The sequence below is a fragment of the Chiloscyllium punctatum genome, chromosome 35, assembly GCF_047496795.1.
Source record: "Chiloscyllium punctatum isolate Juve2018m chromosome 35, sChiPun1.3, whole genome shotgun sequence".
NCBI classification, from domain to species: domain Eukaryota; kingdom Metazoa; phylum Chordata; class Chondrichthyes; order Orectolobiformes; family Hemiscylliidae; genus Chiloscyllium; species Chiloscyllium punctatum.
The window spans coordinates 23,872,785-23,894,808 of record NC_092773.1 but is presented as its reverse complement, the minus strand read 5'-3'; the positions used below and the strand labels follow the sequence as shown (position 1 = coordinate 23,894,808).

At 50.2% G+C, this 22,024-nt stretch overlaps 1 protein-coding gene across 2 annotated transcripts in view; it reads right to left on the bottom strand.

Moving 5' to 3' along the window:
• Positions 1 to 340: 340 nt before the first annotated feature.
• LOC140459796 (hexokinase-2-like) overlaps positions 341 to 22,024 on the bottom strand; it is a 65,861-nt gene continuing 44,177 nt past the window's right edge. Inside the window, exons 12-18 of one of the 2 annotated variants that reach the window (XM_072554319.1) lie at positions 21,149 to 21,268; positions 20,460 to 20,555; positions 15,387 to 15,486; positions 13,469 to 13,652; positions 10,073 to 10,228; positions 6,802 to 7,035; positions 341 to 2,828 (exon numbers count right to left, since the gene is read on the bottom strand). In XM_072554319.1, coding sequence (XP_072410420.1) covers positions 2,684 to 2,828; positions 6,802 to 7,035; positions 10,073 to 10,228; positions 13,469 to 13,652; positions 15,387 to 15,486; positions 20,460 to 20,555; positions 21,149 to 21,268 — 1,035 coding nt within the window. In that variant the 3' untranslated portion in view covers positions 341 to 2,683. The remainder of the gene's footprint in view (positions 2,829 to 6,801; positions 7,036 to 10,072; positions 10,229 to 13,468; positions 13,653 to 15,386; positions 15,487 to 20,459; positions 20,556 to 21,148; positions 21,269 to 22,024) is intronic. The other variant, XM_072554320.1, reaches the window with a different exon arrangement.

The following is a 22,024-nucleotide window of genomic DNA, read 5'->3' as shown; positions in this document are numbered from 1 at the left end:
TTCCCATGCCCATCTAAAGATGGTAAATTCGGTCGACCTAAGAGGAGAGATCTACTTTGACTTCAGTCTTCAAGAGGAATGAAGTGATAGACTCGAGACCCTGAATCATCACTTCTTTATTCATTCACTCAAAGTGCGTCCCATTGCAGACAGCTAGTGCCAGGGAGCCACTGCATCAAGTGGTCACTGTATCAAGTGGGGAAATCTGTTGATTCGGCACTTGGGAGGGGGGTTCAGTTTTCCAGCTGCCCAGGGACATTCGAATGTGACTCACTCTGACCTTCCTCCTTGCTGCCCATTCCAACTCTCCCCAGGAACAAACAAATGACCAGATGGCACATTAAACAGTGAAATCGCTTCTTTACTTTGAAATCATTGGATGACGGGCCAAGTGGAAGGGTCATACAAAACAGCCCCGCCACTTATCCATGATCAATATCGCGTGTAACCCGGACAAAATGAAATATCAATAAATAAAATTACTCCTCTCCAACAGAAGGCAGGAGTCTATTGCACAACCGAGCGCAGATTAGCAAGCTGACAGCGCAGAGCTCCTCCAGGAAGTAACTCCTTCCCCAAGGAGCTGGAGTGGGGCTGGACAGGGACAGTTCCTCACTTCATGGCTCCAGTTCGGAGATGTTTAAATCCTGGAAAACCAGCTGGGATTGGAGTCCAGAATACCCAAAACTGTCGCCGTCCACTCCCACTGCAATGGCATGTCAATTCTACTCTTTATAACGGTAGACTTTATGTGTGTGTGTGTCTGTCTGTCTGTCTGTCTGTCTGAAAGATGAAATGGTTGATTCTTACACAAAAATAAATTATTGCATGCATGTCTTGCTTTGAAACTTCTTGCATTACGGAGGGTCAAACAGCAAGTTACACCTGGCAATGGGTGCCCTTCCTCTCTAATATGTGCACACAGCTGATTGCAGTCCTGCATCACTTTAAATTCTCCGTCAGAACATGTTAACCTGCTCACTGGCACTCGCAGGTACTCCTGAATCCTTGTAAATCTGGTGGTGTGGCGTGAGTCCTGATCACTACAAAACCGCCAGTACCCCCACGCTATTGAGGAACTGCCGCACATTACCCTGTTGGCATGACGTTCTGCAGGGTCGACATTATTAACGTGTCACCACGGATTGGACCGAATCTGACAGCGTCTTTTCCGATTCGGGCAGCTGTCTCGCTGACTGCTTTGACAACCTCGTAAGCCTTTATGAATCGGGCCTGATGAGGTAGTCCATCAAATCGAACAGAAAACTGGTGGAAAATAGTAATCATAACTGACAGCAAGGGGGCCCACTCCATCGAAGCAGCCCGGATTGCAGTAGATCGCGTGCTTGAGAAAGCAAGAACGCCCGAAGACAAGATGTGCAGACTGCAAAACCCAACCGGCTCACGGGACCAGAGTCACTCACTCGGTCTCCCTCCCTCTCTCCGCAGATGCTGCCAGGCCTGCTGAGTTTCTCCAACACTAGCTGCCTTCTCTTCAGATCTCCAGCTGTTCTTCGCATTGCTTTGACTTAGTGAAGGAGTGGCGGTGAATTTCAGGTCAATTACAACTGGGAGGGCGATGGGAATGTTTGAAGCAGGAGGCCTTGAACGGGGCGACGGAGAAAATAATCCCCCTCCAACTGATTTCCCTCCTATTAAACACTCGAGAGATTACCACCCACGGAAACATAGAGGGGTGCGGAAAATGCCACCCTCCCCAGCCAGGGAGGGTGCCCCGAATGGTTATAAATATGTGCCCCAGCACCCATTTCCTCTGGTCTAGGTCGAGTGCCCCCCCCCACCCCCGCATGGAAATGCCAACACGTTGCCCAATTGTCAGCCGGAGGTAGGCCAGAATTCCACCACCCCACTCCCCTGAAAATGAGGTCTGGCACACAACACCATCCCCCACCCCCTTCCAGTGGAAGACACCCCTTGGCAAAGTTATTTTGAGCAGCGACTGGCAACTGATTGGGACTGCCGTGCCATCTCTGCATATTGAAGGCTCAGGATCATCTCTCTCTCGCACACATGCACACACGTGCACACACACGTGTACACACACACGTACACACACACGCACACACACACACATACACATACACATACACATACACGCACACACACACGCATACACACACGCACATACACACACACACACACACACGCACACACACACGCACACACACACGCACACACACACGCACACTCAGATCCAACTCAACCGCTTTTTGAGTGAAAAACAGAAACTGTTATCCTTCTGAGGAAGGGTGAGTGGACCTGAAATGTTCACATCATTTACCTCCTCCCTCACCTCCCCACCCTCCCCCCCCCCAACAACTCTGTCTCTCTCTCTCTCTCTCTCTCTCTCTCTCTCTCTCTCCACAGACCTGCTGAGTTCACTCTGCCGTTTCAAATTTCCAGGATACACCGTTCTCATTTTCCCATCAAATCACTTCCAGGCTCCCTCAAAAGTACAGACTGGCCCCTTCCCCGTGTGCCAGGGCATGGGGTGACTCCGAACCCGGATCCCGGATGCCCGAGTTCCTCTCAGCTGTTGGCTCACAGTAGACAGAAGGGCAACGTAGGCAAAAGGGCAGAGGAGCAAGTCTTCACTGCCAACAGGCGGAGGCGGGGTTTTTTTTGGGGGGGGGGGGGTGGAGACGCAGGGTTGAGTGGGCTCCTAGTGCTGCCCGGCCTCCCGTATCCGACAGGCAACTGCCGTGACCAGTGCAGCGCCCTTGCCACTGCCATCTTCGGACTGGACGTACGACACCTCGCACCGGGGAGCCAAGCGCGCCACTGTCTCGTGCATGATCGAGGAGAAGCTGGGAACGGAGGAGAGGAGGTCAGCTTGTGACGGAACCCCAGATCCCAGCCCCGACCCGTATGCCAGAAGAGGAAAACCCAGGGGCCAAATCAGAGAAGGATTCCGCAAAAAAACCGAAACAGGAATGTGGGATGTAACCAGAGTATCAGTGTCGATGGCTGTTGGACTGATCACCAATTGGCGCAGAAACCCAATCAGTTTCCCTCACATCTCTTTCAGAAGGGAAATCTGCCATCCTTACCTGGTCTGGCCTGCACGTGACTCCAGACCTAACTCTCTGGCAAGAGGATGTGGATGCTCACTTAATCCCAGCGATGGGTGTCTCTGGAATTCCATCCCCCAGACAGCAGTTCGTTCAGAAGGGGACCGAATGGAGGTAACCCAAGGAGGAAAACAGTGTCCTACAGGTCTACAGCACAGGAAAAGACCCTTCGGCCCATCTAGTCTGTGCCAACCACCTCACTTTTTTAATCCCCGTTTCCCCAGCACGTGGCACATAGCCTCGGCATGGTGAGTGCCCATTGGAATTCTCCTTCGATGGGGGTTTCTGCCTCTCCCCCCCACCCCCCCCCCCACACACCCAACTCCTTACAGCCAGTCAGCTCCAGATGTCCCACCAGTCTCTGGGGGAAGACATTATTCCTTAAGGCCCCTCTAAACCTCCAGCCCCTTCCCTTAAATCTAAGCTTCCCCCCCACCCACCCCTCGCACCTGGTCACTGTACCCTCCACCGAGGGGAAAAGGCTCCTCCCTCTGTCTCCCCACCAATACCCTGACCATTTTATCCTCCCAAAGTGTCCCTCCTCGATCTCCTCTGCTCTGAGGAAAACAAGCCCTCCAGTCTGTCCCAATCTCTCAAGAACTGAAACTCTCCAGCTACGCCCCCCACCCACTCCCCGGCCCGCCAAACAAGGCTCCATCCTGGTAAATCTCCCTCTGCTCCCTCTCCCAGTGCTATCACATCCCTCCTATAACGTGGATACCAGAACTGCCCACAGTACTCTCGCTGTGTACAGTTGTATACAGTTGTATACAGTTCCCAGCCAAACCCTCCCTGCTCTTAAACTCTACGCCTCGGTTAATAAAGGGAAGTATCCCATAATCCTTCTGAAAGACTTTATCGTCCCCATCCCCCACCTGAAGGGATCAATGTACATGCACACCAAGCTCCTTCTGCCCCTCAAAGGTCCTACTTTCCATCGTGTATTCCCTTTCCGTGTTTGAATGGACACTGCTCTGCTTTTGCCTGGGGTGGAAGGGACATTTCCCACAGCTCTGCTGGCAACCGTGTACCAACAGGTAGCATTGAAGACAGACACCACCAGAACAGGCTTAACACGTCAGCTGGGAGAGATACGCATTGTCAGGATGTTCCATCACGGTCTGCTTTCTGAAGCAGACAGAGACACACCAAAACCTCGTCTCTTATCTCCCAGGAGTTTAAACAGACGATGCAAACACCTTCATTAGCAAGGTCGGAGCACATCCATTAAATCGTCAAGTTTATAAAACCACTCAGGCTGCAAAGTTCCCACCCACTCCTCAATTCTAACCTTCGATCTTGAACTGGTTTTATAGTCTTGTCCACAAACCTCCCTTGGTAAACAGTTACACCCAGCTCCTTTCCGTTTTGTCCTTGCTGTCTGTTTGGACCATTTCGGACGGTATGGGATTCACAGATCCTGCAGGGAGGGTTTCTCACTGTTTCCACTCTCAATCGATTTGAAAAAAAATATTGACCAAATCGACCTCCTGGGTCTGGTCAACCTTTGGAATCACTGGCACAAGAGTTCAGGAGCAGAGGGAGTGTTTGTACAGTGGGCCAAGGAGGGGCAGGTGGGAGTCTAATGCAGCTCAACGCGAGCTGCTGCATTGTGGGACGATAAACCAGGACAGGACTTACACAGGTAACAGGAGGGCCCTGGGAAGCATTGCTAAACAGGGATTCGGGTCCATAATTCCCTGAAAAAAGACAGGGTGGTGAAGAAGGCATTTGGCACACTTGCCTTCATTGGTCAGTGCATTGAGAATCGGAGTCGAGACATCATGTTAGAATCCCTGAGAAAGCCAGTTTTGGAATACGATGTACAGTGCTGGTCACCCGGCTACAGGAAGGATATCATTAAATTGGTAAGGGTGCAAAAATATTCACAAAGACGTTACTGATTCTGGAGGGTTTGAGTTAGACAAATAGGCTGGGACTGTTTTGCCCTGGAGGATGAGAAGCAACCTTATAGAGATTTATAAAATCATCACAGACGTGGATACAGTGAATAGCCAAAGATCTATTTTGTCCAGGGTATTGAAGACTAAAACAAGAGGGGCATAAGTTGAAGGTGAGAGGGGAAAAACTTATAAAGGGCAACTTTTTCACACAGAAGGTGGTATGTGCATGGAGTGAGCTGCCAGAGGAAGTGGTAGAGGCTGGTACAATGACAGCATTGAAAAGGCATCTGGATGCGAAGGATTTCGAGGGGTATGAGTCAAATGCCAGGCAAATGTTAAAAATCACACAACACCAGTTTATAATCCAACAGGTTTAATTGGAAGCACTAGCTCTCGGAGCGACGCTCCTTCATCAGGTGGTTGTGGAGGACACAATTGTACGACACAGAATTGAGAGCAAAAGTTTACAGTGTGATGTAACTGAAATTATACACTGAAAAACACCTTGATTGTTTGTTAAGTCTCTCATCTGTTAGAGTGACCATGTTTGTTTCACGTCTTTCATATATAAATCACAAAACTTTTTTTGAAGGAGTCACATCCTCAGGTTAACATTAACAATTGGTGTTAGCCCAGAAAATGTGTTGAAGGTGTTACCTGGGCTGACACCGATGGTTAAAGTGAACCCGAGAATGTAACTTTTAAAAAAACGTTTTGTGATTTACACATGAAAGAAGTGAAACTAACATGGTCACTCGAACAGATGAGAGACTTAACAAAGAGCCAATCGATTTTTCAATGTATAATTTCCGTTACATCACTCTGTAAACTTTTGCTATAAATTCTGTGTCTTACAGCTGAGCCCTCCACAACCACCTGATGAAGGAGCAGCGTTCCGAAAGCTAGTGTGCTTCCAATTAAACCTTTATTAGATTAGATTACTTACAGTGTGGAAACAGGCCCTTCGGCCCAACAAGTCCACACCGCCCCACCGAAGCGCAACCCACCCATACATGTACCCCTTACCTAACACTACGGGCAATTTAGCATGGCCAGTTCACCTGACCTGCACATCTTTTGATTGTGGGAGGAAACCGGAGCACCTGGAGGAAACCCACGCAGACATGGGGAGAATGTGCAAACTCCACACAGTCAGTCACCTGAGGCGGGAATTGAACCCAGGTCTCTGGCGCTGTGAGGCAGCAGTGCTAACCACCGTGCCACCGTGCCGCCCAAATCTGTTGGACTATAACCTGGTGTTGTGTGATTTTTAACTTTGTACACCCCAGTCCAACACCAGCATCTCCAAATTACGGCAGGCAAATGGGATTAGTTTAGTTTGGCAAGGCTGGTCAGCTTTAACAATTTGGGCCGAAAGTTTTGTTGCCGTCCTGGGCGATTCTGTGAGAGGACAGTAAATAAAGCGTACACTCCTCTGGGCTTTATTAACAGGGGCACAGCCGCGATAATGTACATTGTTAACGATGGGTGACTCAGAGCGGAAATGTTGACTCTGCTCTCTCTCTCTCTCTCTCTCTCTCCCCCCCCCCCCCCAAAAAATGCTGAGTTTCTCCAACAATTCCTGGTTTCATTTCAGAATTTCAACATTCCCTGAAACTTAACCGAAATTCTCCGGGCTGTTGGGGGCAAGGGATTCAAAGCGCGTCCCTCCAAGCTGTGAGCCTGGATTACCAGTGGAATGAGCTCCCTGCACCCCCAACCCCCCACCCACCAATGCCACTTACACTCAGCTGTCTGCTACCTAACGCGGGAAAGAGGTGACGAGCTGCTCAGCGCGGACTCACTGTGGGTGCAGTTTGTAAAGGGTGCCATCCATCCCCACGGTGACCCGGAGACGTTCCAGATTCCTGTTCTCCCGGATCTTGTCCACCACAGCGGCCAATCCTGCTCCGCAGAGCTGAGCGGCCCGTCGTGATACCACGCCACACACCTCCTTGACAATGATGCTGTCGTCACACGTACTCTGCAGCCCCAGTTTTTGCAGGATCGCTCGGACCTGCAGTAGCGCCAAGCGATCGCTGCAACAGAGCAGAGAGAGGATGAGCACACTCAAGCAGATGACCATCAACAACATTTCAAATCAGTATCAACTTTCATCAATATCAACTTTCATCAATATCAACTTTCGTCAAGACCAACAGTCGTCAATGTCCACATCCATCAATGTCCACATTTTCCAAAACCGATATTCACCAACACCGACATTCCTCAATACCAACATTCGCCAATACAGACATCCGCCCAATGCGACATTCCTCAATACCGACATTCGCCCATACCGACATTCGCCCATACCGACATTCGCCTATACAGACATTCGCCAACACCGACATTCGCCCATAGTGACATTCGCCAACACCGACATTCGCCAACACCGACATTCGCCCATACCGACATTCGACAATACCGACATTCGCCAACACCGACATTCGCCAACACCGACACTTGCCCATACCGACATTCGCCCATACCGACATTCGCCAACAACGACATTCGCCCATAGCAACATTCGCCAATACCGACATTTGCCAACACCGACATTCGCCTATAGTGACATTCGCCAACACCAACATTCGCCAACACCGACATTCGCCAACACCGACATTCGCCCATACCGACATTCGCCAATACCGACATTCGCCAACACCAACATTTGCCCATACTGACATTCGCCAACGCCAACATTTGCCCATACTGACATTCGCCAACACCGACATTTGCCCATACTGACATTCGCCAACGCCAACATTCGCCCATACTGACATTCTTCCATACCGACATTCGCCATTAGCGACATTCGCCAATACCGACATTTGCCCATAGCGACATTCACCCATAGCGACATTCACCCATAGCGACATTCGCCCATACCGACATTCGCCCATACCGACATTCGCCCATACTGACATTCGCCCCTACCGATATTCGCCAATACTGACATTCACCCATACCGACATTCGCCCATACCGACATTCGCCAATACCGACATTCGCCCATAGCGACATTCGCCAATACCGACATTAACCCATACCGACATTCGCCAACACCGACATTTGCCCATACTGACATTCGCCAACGCCAACATTTGCCCATACCGACATTCGCCAACGCGAACATTCGCCCATACTGACATTCGCCCATACCGACATTCGCCATTAGCGACATTCACCAATACTGACATTTGCCCATAGCGACATTTGCCCATAGCGACATTCGCCCATACCGACATTCGCCCATACCGACATTCGCCCATACCGACATTCGCCCATGCCAACATTCGCCAGTACTGACATTCACCCATACCGACATTCGCCAACACCGACATTTGCCCATAGTGACATTCGCCAACACTGTCATTCGCCCATAGTGACATGCGCCAATACCAACATTCGCTAATACCGAGATTCGCCAGTACTGACACTCGCCAACACCGATATTCACCAACACCGACATTCGCCAATGCAGACATTCGCCCACACCGACATTCGCCCACACCGACATTCGCCAATACCGACATTTGCCAACACCGACGTTCGCCAATACCAATATTCGCCAACACCGACATTCGCCAATACCAACATTCGCCAATACCAACATTCACCCATACCAACATTCCTCAATACCAACATTTGTCAGTATCCACATTCTTCAATATCCACAATCGTCACGACCAGCATTCGTTAATGTCCACTCTCGTCAATGTCCACACTCGTCAATGTCCACACTCGTCAATGTCCACACTCGTCAATGTCCACACTCGTCAATGTCCACACTCGTCAATACCAACATTCGTTAATATCCACATTCATCAATTTCCTGGGGGTTACCTCAGTCAGGATTATACACAATGCATTTGGTGACAGAAACCAGGAGAACGATCATTTTCACAACATCCTCTGTACTGGGTGCTCTAATGAAGGTGACACCGATTCTGGGTGACGGTGCTGAGGGATCCTGTTCAGCGTGGTTGGACATAATAGAGGTGAGGGTTGGCCAAAGGGAGTGAAGATCCAATTCTGCGCTTGGCCGCGTGTGGCCCAGTGTGTCAATGCTGGTCAGCAAACTGGAAAAAGGAGCGGTGATTGCCCCCAGGCCTGACATCAATGAGGGTAAGGCACTGCCCTGAGCAACAACTACTCCCTGGGTCAGATTTTTAATGCAATAAAATAATGTGGTCAGCCATCCCACTGTGCCATGACAATCGCAACCCATTTGCCAGCGGTTTGGTACTGGTGCTGTACATATTATTGTGCCTCACCCCCCACCCCCCCACCGTCTCTGTCCCCCCCCCCCCCCCCCCTTGAGATTTGGTACTCTTGTGATCAGATGGGTAGCGCTGGCTCCTCAGATGCCTGGAAGTAACCCTTTTCTTTCACCCCCCCCCGTGATAACGACAATCTGAATGTCTGAGGCTTGTCCCAACACAGGACCTGGAGGGAGACACAACTTTCCCTGAGAGGGACGGGGTGCAGCTCTTCGACATGTCCCACATGATGTGTGCATGTGAGAGACAGGCAGCCAAAGTGAATGAGAGACACGGTAAGACAGAGACAGACAGACAGACAGACAGACAGAGAGGCAGAGAGAAAGTAAGGGTGACACGGTGATAGAGAGAAAGTGAGAGAGTTAGAGACAGAAAGAGAGAGAGAAAGCGACAGAGAGACACAGAAAGACAGAGACAGAGAGACAGAAAGAGGCAGAGTCAGATGGGTGGATGGATAGATCGATCGATCCTCAGTGCAATCCCTAATCTTTAACAAGTTCCCGATCTTATTGAGGGAAAGTGGGCACCTGGATGAGGGGGAGGAGCAGCTTTACAATAGTTGCCAGAGACCCATGATTGCTGTGGGCTGGTGGGTGGGCCGTCAGCCTAGGGGCAGGGTGCGGGTAGAGGGTAGAGGGCAACGGTTCGAGCTGGTTTGTAACCAAGGCACAGCAGGAGGCCACTCAGCCCATTGCTCTTCTGTGGTGCTCCACCCAGCAATTCCACTCTGTCCCCACCTCCCCCTCCCCCACCTGCTCCCGTGCGCACAGCCCACCCCCTCAGTAACTCACCTCTCAATCTGAGACAGGAACCTGGTCTGGAAGATGCCCCTGGTCTTGAGCCTCTCGGAGATCCGGCCCCGGAACAGCAGCCCCCTCTTTGTGAAGTCGATGAGGATGTTGCGGACGATCTCGCCCAGGTACATGCCGCTGATCAACTTCTCGTACCTGCTCGGAGAGAGGTCAGCTGGGTGAACATGGGAACACAGCGAACAGCAGGAGCAGGCCATTCGGCCCTGCTGCGCCGTCCAATCACAATGTGAGCTGATCATCCAACTCAGTCCCAAGTTCCCGCTCACTTCCACTGATCCCTTCGTCCCTCTACATTCAAATCCTTCTTGAAATCAATGTTTTCTGCATCAGAGAATTCCCACAGCCTCCCCTACTCTCTGGTTGAAGACATTGCTCCTCATCTCAGTCCCACCCCATCTCCTTAGATTATGACCGCCTGGTTCTGGACTCCTCAAAGTCTTTGGGAACATCCTTTATTCTGTCCAGTCCCTGTTAGAATTCAATAGGTTTCTATGAGAACCTTCCCCCCCCCCCCCCACCACCCACCGAATCATCTTGGAAACTCCCAGTGAATATAGTCCTAATCCAATCCAATTTCTCTCCAGCCATCAGTCCCAGGAATCAGTCTGGGAAAGCCATCGCTGCCCCCCCCCCCCCCAACCCCCTCCGTTGTCAGAACATCCTTCTTCAGGTAGGGCGACCCTAAGCTGCACAGCACACAGACAAAAATACTCCAGGGACTGGTGTCGCCGTGCCCATCCTTGCCCCTGTCCCCCAATCCCCCCGCTGCAGAGGACACAACATCTCATTGGCCTTCCTCACCGCCCACTGCTCCCACAAGGCTGACTTTCAGCGAGTGGGGGAGGAGGGACACCCAGGTCTCAAAGGGTGCCGTTTCAGTTTTGGGTTTTTGTTTAATTTGGAAAATAAGACAAAGAAAAAGCTCTTTTGTAAGAACTCAGTTCCAGGAGAACTGTGACAGCCGAGTCAATCTGTTCTGCACCCTTTCCAAGTTAATAACGTCCTTCCTACAGCGGGGCGATCAGAACTGAAAGCAGGATTCCAAAAGAAGCCTCACTGATGTCCTGTAAAGCTGCAACATGACGTCCCAAGTTTTGGACTCAATGCCCTGACCAGCAAAGGCAAGCTGTCAATCAACCTCCTTCACTACCCTCTCTACCTGCACTTCCCCTTTCAAGGGACTATGTACCTGCACCTCTAGGTCTCTCTGTCCCACAGCACTCCCCAGAGCCCAACCATAAACGATCTCAGTCCTGCGCTGGTTTGTCTTCCCACAATGCAACACCCTGCATTTATCTGCATTAAACTCAGTCTGTCCAGTGGACGAGCTGCGCAAAATCCCATCGTACTCTGAGACATCCCGCAGCTCTCAGGGAGCAGGACAGAAGGGGAATTAGGGGGTGATAATGCTGGTCCAGAATCCACAGACAACTGGTCTCTCTCCCGCCAACTTCCTCTGGCAAAGTAACTGAATCCTCTTCAAAATCTGCTGATCTTTCCCGAACTCAGCCGTTCCCTGACGTAGAAGCCTCGGGATGGGCGTAGGAAGAGACTGTTCCACTCCATCGCTCAACTGGATCACGGCTAATCTTCGAGCTCAATCCCATTTTCCCGTATTATGGGACACAGAACAATACAGCGCAGAACAGGCCCTTCGGCCCTCGATGTTGCGCCGACCTGTGAACTACTCTCAGCTCATACCCCTACACTATCCCAAAATCACCCATGTGCTTATCTAAGGATTGTTTAAAGTTCCAATGTCCCTGTATCCTTAAAATCGAGGAATCGATTGAAATTTTCTTGAACGTAGCGAATGTCTGATTCCCCACTGTCCAAGGATTCCCCACCGTCTGGGAAAGGAATGTCACCTCACAGATTTGTAGATTCACACAGTTGCAGGAAAGGCCCCTTGAGACTGGACCAACACCAAGCCCATACCCTTGAATGTTAAGCTATTTCAAATGCTCGATTATTTGTTTTTTTTGTAGGCTGTAACGTTTCCAGCCTCCGTTACCTTCATCAGGCAGTGCATTTCAGATTGTCACCACCTGCCGAGTGAAAAAGTTCTTTCTCAAATCTCCTGCCCCTTACCCAGACAGTATGCCCTCTCATGAGTTACCCTCAACAGCCACTGTCTGTCTGTCCATACCCTTCATAATCTTATACACCTCAATCACATCCCCCCAGTGTCTTCTCAGCTCTAGAGAAAAATTCCAAGGCTATTAATCTTGCCTTACAGCTCAACTTCTCCTTCCCAGGCAACGTCCTGGCTAATTTCCTCTGCACCCATTCCAGTGTTACCATATCTTTCTTGTAGTGAGGTGACCCGAACTGCACACCGTGCTCCAACTGTGGCCTGACCAACACCCTGCACAACCTCAATATTACTGCCTTCCTCTTATACTCTGTCAAACAGCAGATGAAAGCAAGTGTCCCACATTCCTTCTTCACTATTCAATTTACAACTTCAGGGATCCGTGAATAATGATCCCAAGATCCTTCTGTTCCCCTTAACCACCCATTTAGTAAATACTCCCACATATTGTTGTTCCTTCCAAAGTGCATCACCTCGCATTTCTAAGGGTTAAATATCATCTGGCCAACCCATCTATATCTTCCTGCAACCATTGTCTCCACTATGAACCGCCCTGCACTTTTCCCTGGACTCCTGTCCCTTTGTAACCTGAGTACACATGACAATAAACCTAATTCTACATAGAACATAGATAGAACATAGAACATAGAACATAGAACAATACAGCACAGAACAGGCCCTTCGGCCCACGATGTTGTGCCGAACTTCTAACCTAGATTAAGCACCCATCCATGTACCTATCCAAATGCCGCTTAAAGGTCACCAATGAATCTGACTCCACCACTCCCACGGGCAGCGCATTCCATGCCCCCACCACTCTCTGGGTAAAGAACCCACCCCTGACATCTCCCCTATACCTTCCACCCTTCACCTTAAATTTATGTCCCCTTGTAACACTCTGTTGTACCCGGGGAAAAAGTTTCTGATTTTCTAATTTTCTAATTCTAATTTTCAATCTACCAGTCTTGGTGTCGTCTGCAGATTTGACTAACATTTCATTCTGGATTTGGTTTGATTACTGTCCCGTGTCCTGAGCTGCAGTGTTGTCCTACGAGAATTGAAGGCAGGTTCATGAGGACTAAGAGCACGCCCAGATTTGACTACCTCCACGTCTGCCCTATCTGGGCACTTGCAGAAGTTAATTCAAGTGTGGGTTAAGTATTGACTGATGGCCACATGGTGGCACAGTGTCATTGGATGCCAAGGTATCCTACACTGCCAACGGGTTTCCCCCATTTCCCAAAGAAGTATCTCCAGATTTGAGAAACGCACTCCCTTACGTCTGTTTGCCAGGATTCATCGACAGCCGGTCCACTTCCCGATCGAACTCAGTTCGGATGTCATCCAGGCAGCCATTGTCGCCGAACGCGCCCCATTCCGTGTTGATGCACATCCGCCCTTCATCGCCCTCCACCGTCTCCACATTCTTCATCTCTTCCATGTAGCAGGCATTGCAACCGGTCCCTGCAGAACGGCGGGGGGGAGGGGGGAACCAAACACAAACCAGATAAAACAACCTGCTTCAGAACACAAGCTGCTGTGGACCAGAAAGCAACCAGCAATGGCTGCGTAAATACAGCAGGAAGTCGGTGGCTGGGAATCCTGTGGCATGTAACTGCTCCCCCCCCCCCCAAAAAAAGCCTGTCCCCACCATTGACAAGGCCAAAGTCAGGAGTGTGCGATGGAATACTCCCCACTTGCCCTAGATGTGGGGGGGGGTCAGCTCCAACAACACTCGAGAAGCCCGACACCAACCAGGGACAAAGTAGTCCCTGCTTGACTGGCCCCACACCCACAAACCCCCCCACTCCCTCCACCCACCGATGCTCAGTGGGGGTGGGTACCATCTACAAGACGCACTGCAGCAGCTCCCCACGGATGAAGTGCCTGTGAAAGGAGTAAGCAAGTGAGCAACAGCTCGGAGGTAGGTTGGCCAGTCCAAATTCAGGTTTAAGAACAGATCCCATGAAAACGTGGGTCTGAGGACGTGAGCCCATTGTTAGCGTGTATCCACATTCAAGTTGGTCAACTTCAACAGGAAGGAAGGGAAGTGGGGAACTGGGGGTGAAAGGTGGGAACTGAGGGCCAGTGTAATGGGTTTCACTGTTTCAAACACATCAACCCATTCACACAACCAATCTCGAACAAACAACAGATTATTAAACCATTATGTGGATGCACGTATAATACATTAGGAAGCTCCCTTCACTTTTCTCATCGACACACAGAGTCTTGCAGCACAGAAACAGACCCTTTGGTTCAACCAGTCCATGCACGGTGGCTCAGTGGTTAGCACTGCTGCCTCATGTCACCAGCGTCCCAGGTTCAATTCCAGCCTCGGGCATCTGTCGATGTGGAGTTTGCACGTTCTCGCCGTGTCTGCATGGGTTTCCTCCGGGTGCTCCAGTTTCCTCCCACAGTCCAAAGATGTGCAGGTCAGGGTGAATTAGCCATGCTAAATTGCCCATAGTGCTAGCTGCAGCAGTCAGAGGGAAATGGGACTGGGTGGGTTACTCTTCAGAGGATCGGTGTGGACTTGTTGGGCCGAAGGGCCTGTTTCCACACTGTAGGGAATCTAACTTAATGTAATAATCACAAACTAAACTAGTCCCACCTGCCTGCTACTGGCCCGTAGCCCTTCAAACATTTCGTAGCGATGTCCTCATCCAAATGTCCTTTAAATGTTGTAATTATATCCACACAGACCACTTCCTCAGGAAGTTCATTCCACACACAAACCACCCTCCTGTCCTTTTTAAATCTCTGCCCTCTCACCTTAAAAATGTGCGCCTACACTTAAAATCCGCCATCAGAGGGAAAAGACAAATACCATTTACTCTACCTATACCTCTTATGATTTTGTAAACCTCGACAAGTTCACCTCTCAACCTCCTATTATCCAGTGAAAAAAACGTCCCGGCCTATCCAGCCTCTCCTTACAACTCAAGCCTTCCATACCCGGCAACATCCTGGTAACTCTCTTCTGAACCCTCTCCAGCTCTATAATATCCTTCCTTTGGTAGGGCAAACAGAACTGGACAAACTCAGCGTGACGTCCCAAAGCCTGCACTCCAAAGACTGAGCAGAGGGGATGTCAAAGCAAAAGTGTTAACTCACTCAGAGTCCCTGCTTCCTCGTGGCAGGGTTCAGAGAGAGAGAGAGAGAGAGAGAGAGTTCGCTCGCCCCGCAAGTGCTCACCGACAATGAGGCCGACCTCACAGAAGGGGTCGTCGTATCCACAAGACATCATCGTTCCGACAGTGTCGTTGACAATCGCCACCACGTCCAGGTCAAATTCCTGCAGAGCACAGAAGGGGAAGAAGGGCTCAGCAAACTCTTGCTCGTGTCGCTCCCCAATCCCAGGGAACACTGGGTCAGGGAGCAAACAGGGACGGCAGCGACCACTTCACTCTGGAAAAGGAGGGGCCTGTGCAACGGGACCTGGGTGGTCCTCTTACCCCATTGGCTGAAGGCCAGCCTTGGCAGGAGCAGCGGGCGGTGAGGATGGCCAATGGGAGGGTGGGCCCTCCGCGGCATGAGGAGCCGTGGATGGACAGGGCGAGACCCCACCATGGGGTCTGATTCTCCATCAGTCAGTTCTCTCCCTCAGAAATTCTACGCCTGCAGGAGGGAAAGAGCACTCCTTGTTTCTTTCCAACAAGCAGGACCCCCTTCCCAGACTGCTTCACCATGACACCGATTGCAAGGACACTGGGAAGATAGAATCTGGCAGATGGGGTTAATACAAGAGGAGTAGAACATAAAAGTAAGGATGTTATGCTCTAGTTTTCCAGAGCGTTGATAAGATCATGTCTGAAATGCTGTAGACAGTTTTGGTCTCCTTATTTAAGGAAGGGTCTAATTGCATTGGAGACAGTTCAGAGCAAGTTTACTGGATTCGCATGTGGAATGAGCAGATTTGGGCAGCACGGTGGCTCAGTGGTTAGCACTGTTGCCTCACAGGTTCAATTCCTGCCTCAGGCAACCTTATAGAGGGTTACAAAATTATGAGGGGCATGGATTGGGTAAATAGGCAAAGTCTTTTCCCTGGGGTGGGGGAGTCCAGACCTAGAGGGGCATAGGTTTAGGGTGAGAGGGGAAAGATACAGAAAAGACCTAAGGGGCAGCTTTTTCACACAGAGGGTGGTACGTGTATGGAATGAGCTGCCAGAGGATGTGGTGGGGGCTGGTACAATTGCAACATTTAAGAGGCATTTGGATGGGTATATGAATAGGAAGGATTTGGAGGGATATGGGCCGGGTGCTGGCAGGTGGGACTAGATTGGGTTGGGATATCTGGGTCAGCATGGATGGGTTGGATCGAAGGGTCTGTTTCATGCTGTACATCTCTGTGACTCTATGACTCTGCGATACTTCACAGTGCATCTAGGTTTTCTGGAGCTGCAACTGGAGACCTAATCTGAAGAAGGATGTGCTGGCGATGGAGGGAGAAAGGCATTCCCAAACTGATTCCTGGGACTGATGGATGGAGAGAGACCAGATCAGGTTAGCATCGTATTCACCGTGAGTTTAGAAGAATGGGGGGGGTGGGGTCCCATAGAAACCTATCAAATACTAACAGGAAGTAGACAGAGTAAATGATTGGGGGGGGGGTGGTCCAAAGCCAGGTGCCGCAAGTCTAAGGAGACAAAATGGGACTGAGCTGAGGAGAAAATGTCTTGACCCATAGAGTCGGGGGATTCTCTGCTGCAGAAAGGAGTCGGGGGGGGGGGGCAAAACTTTGAGTGCTCCCAAGAAGGAGTTGGACATAGTTCTTGGAGCGAAAGGGTGATAGCGGGAAAGAGGGGACAGAGTTGGATGGTCAACCCATGATCATATTGAACGGTAGAGCAGGCCGGTATGGGCCTAACTCCGAGCCTCTCTGACAGGAAGCCAACAGAGATCGGGAAATGCATTACACCCATGAAACAGATCATCTCAACACAGGGGGATACATTAACGCAGCACTGAACATGACTGGCAGCCAACACATTGACTCAGACTCACTGGAGAAACTCCAGTCAGATCAGAGCATCACAAACCAGGCCACAGTTGAAATGGGCCAATGGGCTGAGGAGTGGCAGATGGAGTTTAATTCAGATAAATGCGAGGTGCTGCATTTTGGGAAAGCAAATCTTAGCAGGTCTTATACACTTAATGGTAAGGTCCTGGGGAGTGTTGCTGAACAAAGAGACCTTGGAGAGCAGGTTCATAGCTCCTTGAAAGTGGAGTCGCAGGTCGATAGGATAGTGAAGAAGGCGTTTGGTATGCTTTCCTTTATTGTTCAGAGTATTGAGTACAGGAGTTGGGAGGTCATGTTGTAGCTGTACAGGACATTGGTTAGGCCACTGTTGGAATACTGCGTGCAATTCTGGTCTCCTTCCTATCGGAAGGATGTTGTGAAACTTGAAACGGTTCAGAAAAGATTGACAAGGATGTTGCCAGGGTCGGAGGATTTGAGCTGTAGGGACAGGCCAAACAGGCTGGGGCTGTTTTCCCTGGAGCATCGGAGGCTGAGGGGTGACTTTATAGAGGTTTATAAAATCATGAGGGGCATGGATAGGGTAAATAGACAAGGTCTTTTCCCTGGGGTCGGGGAGTCCAGAACTAGAGGGGCATAGGTTTAGGGTGAGAGGAGGAAAGATATAAAAGAGACCTAAGGGGCAACCTTTTCACCCAGAGGGTGGTACGTGTATGGAATGAGTTGCCAGAGGAAGTGGTGGAGGCTGGTACAATTACAACATTTAAAAGGCATTTGGATGGGTATATGAATAGGAAGGGTTTGGAGGGATATGGGCCGGGTGCTGGCAGGTGGGACAAGATTGGTCTGCCTGGACGAGTTGGACCGAAGGGTCTGTTTCCGTGCTGTACATCTCTATGACTCTATGTCAGGACTCTCTCATTGAATTCATAGTTTGCGGCCTGTTGGAGTGAATGCTACGCAGACTTCCCAGTATTTGAGCCGGGTTCAAGTGTGTAAAATTAGCAAGACAGCTTTGCACGGTCCCTGGCTTAGGACCTCGGCTAGTTTTGGGAAGGCTGAACCATAATTGGACAAAAAGACAGAGAGAGACACAAGGACAGTGAAACTGGTGAAGGGAGAGAATGGGAAAAAGAGAGAGAGATTGAATTATTACATGGGTGAGAGGGACAGAAGAGGAGAGAAAGGGAGGAGAGGGATAGGAGGATGGAAAGGGAGGGGAATGAAGAGAGTGAGGGAGAGGGAGAGAGTGACAGAGAGGGACGATGGAGAGAGATGGAGACAAGGAAGAAGAGTTAGAGACGGATAGGTAGATTAGGGATAGTCAACACGGTTTTGAGAAGGGTAGGTCATGCCTCAGAAACCTTAGAGTTCTGTTAGAAGGTGACCAGACCAATGGATGAGGGTAAAGCAGTTGATGTGGTGGATATGGATTTCAGGAAGGCATTTGATAAGGTTCCCCACGGTAGACCGTTGCACAAAATACAAAGGCATGGGATTGAGGGTGATTTAGCGGATGTTGTTCAGAAATTGGTTAGCTGAAAGAAGACAGAGGGTGGTGGTTGATGGGAAATGTTCATCCTGGATTTCAGTTACTAGTGGGTTACCCCAAGGATCTGTTTTGGGCCACTGTTTGTTTGTCATTTCTATAAATGACTTGGATGAGGGGCTGGAAGGGTGGGTTAGCAAATTTGCGGATGACACCGAGGTCAGTCGAGTTGTGGATAGTGACAAAGAATGTTGTAGGTCACAGAGAGACATAGATAAGCTGCAGAGCTGGATTGAGAGGTGGAAAATGGAGTTTAATGCAGAAAAGTGGGAGGTGGTTCACTTTGGTTGGACTAACAGGTATGCAGAGTACTGGGCTTTTGGTAAGACTCTTGGTAGTGTAGATGGGCAGAGAGATCTCGGTGTCCAGGTACATAGATCCTTGAAAGTTGCCACCCAGGTTGACAGGGTGTGTTAGCTTTTATCGGGAGAGGGATTGAGTGTTGGAACTATGAGATCATACTGCAGCTGTACAAAACTCTGGTGCGGCCGCACTTGGAATATTACGTACAGTTCTGGTCACCGCATTATAGGAAGGATGTGGAAGCTTTGGAAAGGGTTCAGAGGAGATTTAGCAGGATGTTGCCTGGTATGGGAGGGAAGGTCTTATGAGGAAAGGCTGAGGGACTTGAGGCTGTTTTCGTTAGAGAGAAGAAGGTTGGGAGGTGACTTAATTGAGACATATAAGATAATCAGAGGGTGGACAGAGAGCCTTTTTCCTCAGATGGCGATGGTTAGCACGAGGGGACATAGCTTTAAATTGAGCGGTAATAGATACAGGACAGATGTCAGAGGTAGTGTCTTTACTCAGAGAGTAGTAGGAGCGTGGAATGCACTGCCTGCAACAGGAGTAGATTCACCAACTTTAGGGCATTTAAATGGTCATTGGATAGGCACATGGACGAGAATGGAATAAATGAGCTTCCGATTGGTTCTACAGGTCGGTGCAACAGCGAGGGCCGAAGGGCCTGTACTGCGCCGGAATGTTCTATGTTCTATGTTACAGAGCGTGAAGGTCAGAGAAAAGGAGGAAGCGAAAGGAGTCAGAGAGAAAGGGATATAGAAAGAGACAATACTGAAAAGTGAGTGAGATGGGAGATGGGGGGGTGGGGGAGAGACAGTGAAAGAGAGAGAGATAGACAAAAATGTGTAAGAGTGGGACAGGGAAAGAAATAGGGGAGAGAGAGATATAGATGGAGAGAGTGACAGGCAAGGGAGAGACAGAAAAGGATCTGGAGAGAGGGAGTTGGGGGGTGAGTGAGAGAGAGAGAAAGAGAGAGAGAGAGAGAGAGGGAAGGGGGGATGGACGGAGAAATAGGAAGTGAGAGGGAGAGAGAGAATGAGAGACAGAGGGAGCAAGAGTTGGGGACACAGAGATATGGGAGAAATAAAGAGAATTAGAGGTGGAAGGAGGAGGAGCGAGCAGACAGGGAGAGAGAATGAGAGAAAGACAAAGAGAGAGAGAGAGAGAGAAAATAAGAGAAAAAGAAAGAGAAAGTGAAAGAAAGAAGGAGACAGAGATAAAAATAAAAGGAATAACTGAGTTCAGAGATGAAAACAGGAAGGGCTTTAAGGGGCAAAGGGGCAGGAGGAGCTGCTGAATGGTATCTTGGCACAGCCCAGCATTGATGGAACTGAACGGTGTGAGAGGTTGGGTGGGGGTGGGTTCCTGAATGACCTCCTCCTGTGTCCGACATGCTGCAATCCGCAGCACAGGGGTTGGGGCGTCAGTGAGCACGTACCTCTCTCCTCTTGATGGCTTCTCGGAGGAGATCGACAACGTCTTCACCTTCGCAACCCGTTGCTTTGAATCCTTTCGTCCACTTCAAGAGGATGGCCTGGGGAAAGGAGGGATGAGGTTATTGGTCGGACAGCCGGAAATCCAGGGATGTTGTGATGGGAAGGGGCCTGCGACCCTCGCCCTTGCCACCTGGAACACCTCATTAATGGAGGAGAAAGGTTATGACTGAGGAGGAAAGATCTGCGCCCCCCGACGTATCAGACAGAGGGAGGGCAGTGTCTTGGGAATGAGGCCCTCGCCAATGGTGCCAATGGCTGACTCAACCCACTGGACATTCAGGGCAAGGGTGAGGCTGCGGGGCCTACCTCAAACACAGACCAGAAACAGCCCTTGTCTCCAAGAGGTCCCCTCTCCCTCAGCCTGCCAAATCTCTGAGCTCCGACGAAGCAGAGAGTAAGGGAGCGGAGAGGAACCAACAGAGGCCTTTCCGCCCATCAATCCCATGCCAGCGCCCAACAAAGGGAGAGGAAACTTCCAATCCCCTCAGCTCGCGCCCAAAATCGAACCTTTCCTTCGAAGATTGGATGGAGTGGCCCACAAACCAGGGTGAGTCACCGAGCTGAGTAGGCCGCACCGCCATCTTTGGCCTCTGGCCTAGAGTACAAAGCTCAGGCGGGATGGAGAACTGACCTGATCAAGCCCTCGCTGCTCACAGGGAAAGGAAAAGGTGAAGCCCAGCGGCAGAACGCATTGCTTTATCCCCATGTACTCCATAAATTCCGAGATGCAGTGGACGATGTGATCAAACAGCTGCCAAAAGAAAGGGAGGAAACAAAAAGCAAAATCTAGGCACGTATTGCAAATCAAATCGCCCGATGACCACCAGAAGGTAGACTCCATTGAATTGAGTGATTGTGAAGAATTTTCCTAAAGTACCACAGCCAATATCAGTTCTGAACTAACCCCAATGCCATTTGGTTTCGCAAAGGCTGCCGAGGGTCTAACAGTCTTCGGGATCTGGGAATCTTGTGTGTCGTTCATGGAATTTGGGGTCGCTGGCTGGGCCCAGCATTTAGGGGCCCATTTCCCTCTAACTGCTCCCTTATGATGGTGGTGAGCCACCATTTTGAACCTCTGCAGACCCCATGTTATGTAAGGACCCACCCCCACACCGTGCTGTTAGAGGTTCTGACCCAGAGATTGCGAAGGAACGGCTAAGTCAGGATGGCAAGTGGCTCAAAGGGGAGCCAACAGGGGGCAATGTTCCCACAGGTCTCCACTCCCAGTCCCTGACTCGCTCCCGCGACCATTGCGGCCAACTGACCTTGTTGCGGAATGAGAGATGTACAGTTCTGGTCACCGCACTACAGGAAGCATGGGATTGTACTGCAAGGGTTACAAAGGAGGTTAACCAGGATATTGCCTGGAATAAGTAGTGAAGCATTGGATAAGCTCAGGTTGCTTTCTCTGGAGCAGGGAAGATTGAGGGGGGAACTTGATAAGAGGTGTGTGAGATTATGAGGGGCATGGACAGGGAAGATAGAAAGCAGCTGTTCCTCTTCACCA